The sequence below is a fragment of the Carica papaya genome, chromosome 5 (assembly GCF_054855325.1).
Source record: "Carica papaya isolate Zhongbai chromosome 5, ASM5485532v1, whole genome shotgun sequence".
Classification (NCBI taxonomy): domain Eukaryota; kingdom Viridiplantae; phylum Streptophyta; class Magnoliopsida; order Brassicales; family Caricaceae; genus Carica; species Carica papaya.
In genome coordinates, this window is record NC_142313.1 from 10,395,386 (window position 1) to 10,403,400 (window position 8,015).

Sequence of the window (8,015 nt, forward strand, 5' to 3'; positions counted from 1 at the left end):
ACCGTTTCAGATCAAGAGAACCAAAATCTAGATTGCGATCCATAAGAGGGTTGCGAATAGGATGCCCAGTTATTTATCTTCTATTTATTTTTTTGATTTTTCGTTTGTTCTTTTAGAAGGATCATTTCTGTAACTCTATTGGGTATTCTAAATTATTGTGTAAGAAATATGAATCCTAACTTTATTGTTTCGCTTCCGCATTCAATTTATAATTTATTTATTTTAAATTCCTGAATGTTACAATAGTTGTATTAGATACATAAATATACATAGATCACTTATTGAAACATAAAAAGAATACTGATGAAATATTAATTAATGTTGAAATATCAATTAATTGAGTTAAAATTACTAAAATTATAGGCCTAATTATTACTTTTGCGAGCACAGACTCTAGCATCCTTATAAACTTTGCCTGGGCTACACACATAACCTTTATCAGGGGCACAATGAAAATCTTGTGAGCATATACATAATCCTTCAAGTGCACACCCTTTTTTGAGTATTGTTACTCCATCTCTCAATCCTAGAATTTGGTCTGTCCATTCATTAGAGAAGAGTCCATTTGGGTCATATGTGTCCTTCACGTTCAAGAACTGTGTTGCATTTTTATATTTGTTGATGGCCCCAATGAAGGCTAGGTTTCTATTCTTACCCCAATGAGGCAAAGCTCCATATTTAAACAATGCCATTTGCTCAATTTCTTCTAAAATGTCCTCATGAAGTCTAGGAGTCATGGAGTCTTTGCTTCGATAATATGTGATATCAAAATCTATGGCGTCTTCTTCTTTGCCCAGATAGGCACTGGATGCTGTGATGTAACGCATGAGAATACCGTTGTAGAGGTCAAGGCCGCAAAGTGCTTTTGGCTCTAAATCAACAAGCTTTTGTACATCTTGAATGAAACTCTTGGCCATTGACAAAGACACACTAAATGCTGATTGGTGAAAGAACTCGCCTTTGATTCTTGGGTCCCAACTGCAGGCTGTAATAAGTGAATCTTGAAGACTATTAAGACAGCTCCCAGATGCTTGTACTCGATTATGATTTCCAATTACTGGATAACCAGTAAATATAATACCTAGACAAATATGTTTATATAAATTTAATTAACAGTATTATATAGATTATAAAAGGGAAAAACAATGAAATTATAGAAGATAAAAGGTAATAACTATGTACCATTGTTTGTCAAGCCATATGCAGTTGTTTGAAGGGTGAATGTGGTTAGCTGTCCATTAATGCACTTCCCTGTAGCGTCTCTCAAGGCTTCTTGAGTTTCCTCTGATTCATAAATTGCATATATATCATCCAATTTAAATAGCACACACATTCTAGAGATAACTTTTCTGCTTAATATACTCGTTTTTCACAATTAATAATAAGATATAAATTTAATTATGTAAATGTAGGTTTATACTAAGGTAGTCGATGGATGAAGTAACTAGATCTACTGGTTGGGCTTTTTTATTAATAATTATAAATAAAAAATGCATACCTGTAATTCTAATGGCTGCCAAAAGGGCTGAAAGGGTTGGCTGGAAGGGAATAAAATCATATGCGCCATTTGCAGTAGCATTAGAGGGTGCACGGTCATCCAATCTGTACACAACTTTGCGTTGACTTGGATACCAAATTATATCTGCGAATTCATGCTGCCTTCCGAATTCACCAACTTTATCCCCTAAATCTTCGTCATCTTTTGTCAAGTACGTTATTGATCTCTTGAATAGAGACTCTAGCTTCAAAGTTACCTATATATATATATATATGTATGTATAAGGATGAGTTTTATATAATTTTACGAATACAAATATATATATCAACTTACAAATTTTAGAAAAATTATTGTATGAAAGGAGATTTTATTTCTTACATTCTTTTCTCAACTAATGTTCTGAGAACAAAACCAAACCTCACATTCTCATATAGAAATATAAAAATTAGTAAATCTTCAACCAAATAAGAATTTATAATTATTGGAGTTTTAGACCATTTTGGTGACATTCTACTTTCTATTAAATAGTTAAAAACTATAAATTATTTGAAAAATGAATAAATCTGTTAATGAATCTTGTATCTAGATTAAACTATTTGACTTATTTTTTTATTTACTAAAATTATATAGCTAGAGTTTAAAAAATGAATTTACTATAAACCATTAATGATTTGTTAGCGAGTGCGACAGTTATTTAGTGATGTTTATCAATGGCCCACATATCATAACTAGCAATTATTATTGATAACTTGGAGAAATGGATTTTATGATTTCTTAATAAAATAACAGTGAACGTATACCAAGTAAAATTTAAAATTTATATATATGTATATATATATTTATGTAGATACATAAAATTGTTATTTATAATTACATGCCTCGTCCAATACACATAGTACTATATGTATTTTAATGTGTATAAAATTATTCATTGTTTATATGTGAATTTGAAAGTATATATATGTTTATACGTTTATATTTTGATGTAGTAAAAATGGCCTAATTGAGGTTGATACGAATGTGTAATCTAGTGTTTATGACAAAAGGAAGCGCACTAAGCGAATTAATTTCTATATAAGCTAAGGCGATGAACTAATTAAAAAGAAATGTCAATCACAAGGAAACAAAAATATAAATTAGATCACAACACACACAAGCCAATTGGCAGAAACTTAAAGTAACCAAAAACAAAAATACACACACACATAAGTCGTAGTTGAAGAACAATACTAATACTCTAAAACAAATAAAAGACATATTAAACTGCAGCACTAGGGAAAAATTAAATAGCAGTACCTGTGAAACGACACCAAGAACTCCAAGAGAGACCCGAGCAGCATTTAGATCATGAGAATGATGATCTTGATCAAGCACTCTAACTCCAGCAGGACTCACAATTCTCATTTCCACGACATAGTCATGAACCGAACTACCTTTTCCCCACAATGTGCTGCCATGAGCCCCTGTTCCCAACATTCCACCAATGGTCAAACCCCACCAATACGGTGCGTATGGCAAGGCCAATCCTGCCTCGGCAGCATCTTCGATTATTTGTTTCAACATCACCCCACTCTGCACCGTCATCGTCATTGATTCTTTATCGATTTTCAACGTTTTATTAAGATACTTTGTGCTGATAAGTAACCCATCTTTACCATCCACGCAAACAAGTTTAGGGATACTGTGGGAAGAATGAGTTACCACTTTCATTTTGGTTTTGGCCATGGCGGCTGTTGATACTACTGAAATGAGCTCTTCTTCTGTGGTGGGAAAAACCACCTTTGCCGCTCGACAAATGCTACGATCGGGGAAGACGCCATAGGAGTTTGTGATGGTGCAATTCGAATTCTGGGAGGAGCTGCACTTGATGGGATCTTCTGGTGGGGTACAACACACCGTGAGAACTAGTAGCAGCAGGAGTTTTGATCGTAGAAGTTGAATGAAGACGGTGTTTTTCAAAGGTGGCAGCAGTATTGCCATGATTTATTCTGGATGGAGTAGGTGGTCTAATTATGATATGTTGGTAAATGGTTGTGAAATGATAAGTGGTTTGTGTATGCATGTATGTGTATATATATATACTTCAGTAGTGGGGCACCATATATAGATATATATTAATTATATGTGTCCTTTTTTCTCCTGAAGTAATTATATGTATATCCTTGGGTGGCGTAAAATGGGATCCTTAACATGTAGTAGATGGAGCTCAAGGGATTAGATGCTTTAAAGTCAAGATCTATTGTGGTATCTCCTTAAACATCTGTCATGGATTCATGATTGCACCGGAATAAACTCATATATATTAAAATAATTTTTCATCGCTTATAATTGCATTGAATAAATCAATGAAGGTTGTAATACATCTCCGTTAGTATACAACTCATTTTCCTATGGGTAAATGTAACTAGGAGTAGAAAAAAAAAAAAAAAAACACGTGCAAATCTGTTGGACTAAATCTATTTACACGTGTTTTTTATTATAATAACTGTGAAATTTCAAAAACTAATTTATTATTTTTGCTTTGTATAATTATGGTTAAGCTAATAATTTTGAATTTCGTTTACTTGGGCTGCTCATCTTTCTTTCTCCCCTAATAATCTTCATTTGACTGAGGAAAAGAGCCAGGCGGCTGATGTTTTGGATAATGATCTTTCCTAATTTCCTTAAAAATCTTCATTACACTATGATGCTAACAATTTAAAAATATAATACACATTTGATTTAATTAAAGTTAAATATACAATTAATTCAAAATGTTCAAAAAAAGCAATCAAATAAAATTTTTCCTTGGTTGAATAATTAATACTTTTACATATTTTTATAAAATTATAAGTTTAAATGGACGTAACCATTATAGGTGTATCTTCTTAAAAAAATCATAATATTATTTATTATTTTATTATTAATTTACAGATCTCATCTAATTATATTTACTATTAACAACAGAACAGCTGGGTTCATGATCAATAAGATTAAGGGAATTAAGTAAATTCGTCCTCAATATGAAGCTATAATATGATCAAACATTGGGTTATACACATACATGTATATATGTATACATCCATATATATATATATACATATATATATATATAACAAATTAGTGTTGGGCACGTAGCTCACGAGAAAGAGACAAGCAGTTTCTTTGCGGGAAGGCTACAGGCTTTCAAGCGAAGCTTGTGGATGGGACTGGGATGGAGAGAAAAGTGGAATGGTCAACTATAATCCGCGTCACGAGTGCGTGTTTTTTGCACCCAAAAAAAGAAAAAAAAAAAAAAAAAAAAAAAAAAGCGCATGAGAGTCTCATTCCACTTTCAACTAGCGGTAGTGGGCATACCCATCACTTCATTATCTAATTCTTTAAAGGATTTAGAATTTTAAGACTTACATATTATTGTGGACCGACATTTTCAATCCACAAAAATTTACACTTACATAATTAACAATCATTTATTTAATTAACTTAGTAAAAATTATTGTCTTTACTTCTTTCACTTGGATTTGATTTTTGTTATTAACAATTTAATTATTTTCATAATATTACCGTATATGTATAAAGCTTGGATATGTCATGTATATGATATTAAGTCAACTTCACCACAAAACATTAATTATTTTCATAATTAATTTAGTAGATACATATGTGTGTATATATAATTTATTTTAGTCTTTTTATTCAATGACTTCCAAAATCAATCTAAAAAAGATCGTTATACCTATCAATTAATTTTAATATTATTAAATTAGTTTTAACAATCAACATTAATTATTTTTCTAATTCATTTAATGCATTCACCTGTGGTATAAAATTGACTTAATTATCTCTATTTAATTATTTATATAATCTTATTACAAAGAGATGAGCATTAAGGTAGCTACCTTCGTACTCATCTTAATCCATACCAGATGAAGAAGTAAAAATATGTAATGAATGAGGTGTAAGACGAATGTGGATAAAAAAATTGTAAATTACGTGTGAAATCAGTATGAATTTAATAATTTATATGTTATCTACCCATTTGATTCCGTCAAATTTAAATTAATAAAAACTTAATATTGTATACTTATTATGTTATTTCATAAAGTCTTAATTCATACCAAATGAAATATGATAAAGAATTGTGACTAATAAGGTGTGAGACGAGTGTAGTTAAAAAATTATAAATCAAGTATGAAGCAAGATAAATTTAATAATTTACATGTTCTCTACTCATTTGACTCTGCCACTATATACATCATTAATAATTTTTTAAATTTAATTTTTAAATTTACTTAAATTAATTAAAATTTGATTAATAAATATTTAATATTATATATTTATTGTAATACCCGAGCCCAAAAAATTTGGTATGGAATTAATTTTAAAAATTAAATTAATGTATAAAAAATATAAATTTTAATTTTGTAAATTTCAATTTAATACAAAATTAGGAAAAAATAGGTGGATGATGAAAATAAAAATAATTTTGAAAGAAAAAAAACTTAAAATTTGAGTTCGGATGATATTTTTGAAAGAAAAATTAGAAACTGCAAGTCAAAACACAATTTAGGAAAAATGTGTCACGTAGGACTGCCCAGTCAGCGGTCCCGACAAAGCAGAGCACACTACGTGACAAGCACGCTAGCTTTGCGCCATGCGGGAGGCCACGCTGGCAATCCGCGTGCCCGCGATTGGACGGTCGCGATTAAACGCGATGAACGGTCCAACTTCGTTTTCTCTTTAAATGCGATCGTATGATCCAGATCAAATCGTGATGAACGGTCCATATTTATTTCCTCTTTAAACACGATCGGACGGTCGAGATCAAATGCGATGAATGACCCAGATTAAAAGGAGACAGGTATAAATATCTCACTTCACACCGAACCCTAACCCTAGCCACCAACCCCCCACCGAAAAATAAGCACCAATTGTCGGAGAAGAGAGCCGACCGCCGCTTGCCGCCACGCTGGAGCCACCTCCGACCACTAAAAAAAGTAAAAAAAAATTAATTCGCTCAAAATTTGATTTTGAACACCCCCATGGCCAAATTGGAGTAAAATGACCGGTAGATGAGTTAGAAATCGTGGGTAAAGCCCGGCGCCGCCGCCGCGAGAAAAACCAAAACCACCTCCGATGAGGCCTTTCCCGATTCTTGTTTTATGCGATTTTTCCACCATTGTATTCACCATTTTGTTTCCCACAGGTTGACCGAAGAAAAACCCTCAACCGCGAAGGTGAGCCAGCGAAGCCACCGTATCGAAAAATTCTGCCGCTGGTAAATTTCTATTTTTTGACTTTTTTTCGACCAACTAAAGTCCCTTAATGTATTTTCTCACAGGGATGAATATAAAACCGACTGAAATTGGTTAAAACTGACCGAAAACAAGCGGCGGTGCCGTCACTAGAGCATGACAGTGCCGCCATGCTGAAATTCTGAAATTGACCGAAAAATGTTTTTAACACTGATATTTAGATTTTTGAGGTATTTCTAGGTACTTTAAGTGTATTTTAATCTCCAAAGAAAAATTCAGGGAACCTAGGGATCGTTAGTAGGCGCAGCTAAAAGTTTAGTATTTTCGAACACCGATTTAGATAAGAATCCCTCACCTTATGCCCTATTATAGAATTAAAGTTTAATTATAAATAATACGGTATTTTGCGTAATTTAAAAAACTTTGATAATTAATTACAGATTACTAATAGAGTCAGAATTAGTTATTTATCACTGTTTATCCTGTTTTAATTGATTGATTGATTTTACAGTTTTAAATGCATGATAATACGTTATAGTTGGTAAGATAATTCAGTTGTGTTTTCTTGATGCATGTATTGCTTGTTTTGCGTGATTTACAGTTAAATTACGAAACTGAAAAATTAAATATAAATGGGGAATTGTTTGATTAAGTGAATGAATGAATGGTAACCTTACTAAATATCCTGAGAGATGGTGGATGGATTGGGTACATAGGGACCATACCTTGAACTTTGTCTCATACCGGATGGGGTATTGAGGGTTGGTATTTTGGCATTCATACCGGACTAGGTATGAGTACGGCCCGTTTCACCCTCATACCGAATGAATTATTGAGGGATAGTATTTTTGGCGCTCATACCGGACGAGATATGAGGACGGCCTGTTAATTGACAATGTTGAATAAGGATTCACGCGTAATGGGAACATCCCTATGAACCCCCATGGATACTAGTAGACAGATAAAAAGGGAAAGTTGTTGTTCTGATTAATTGAATATGAGGTTATGATGTTGTTTGTGTTATTGACTCTATAGGTCAGTTTTAAAAATCTCGCTACCGTAAGTATGTAATAAATGATTTTATTTATGATAAATGAATTTACTTAAATTAAGAGTTTCATTAGTTATTTTTTTTATTTTTACCAATCTTTATTTCTGTATCGGTGAGTAATGTGACATTCTTACTGCACTAGTGTAACTCACTCTTTCATTAACTATTTCAGATCAAGAAAACCAAGATCAAACTCCCGATCCAGAAGAGGGTTGTGAGTAGGATGACCTGT

General features: G+C 32.3%; 1 protein-coding gene across 1 annotated transcript; it reads right to left on the bottom strand.

Moving 5' to 3' along the window:
• Positions 1-348: 348 nt before the first annotated feature.
• On the bottom strand, positions 349-3,644 carry LOC110808475 (putative L-gulonolactone oxidase 6). The gene is made up of 4 exons (XM_022033975.2): positions 2,795-3,644; positions 1,499-1,754; positions 1,183-1,284; positions 349-1,081 (listed from the first exon to the last, which is right to left on the bottom strand). Exons 1-4 carry the CDS (start codon positions 3,476-3,478, stop codon positions 366-368), a joined length of 1,758 nt encoding a protein of 585 aa, XP_021889667.1. The 5' UTR covers positions 3,479-3,644; the 3' UTR covers positions 349-365.
• Between the last annotated feature and the right edge of the window lie 4,371 nt (positions 3,645-8,015).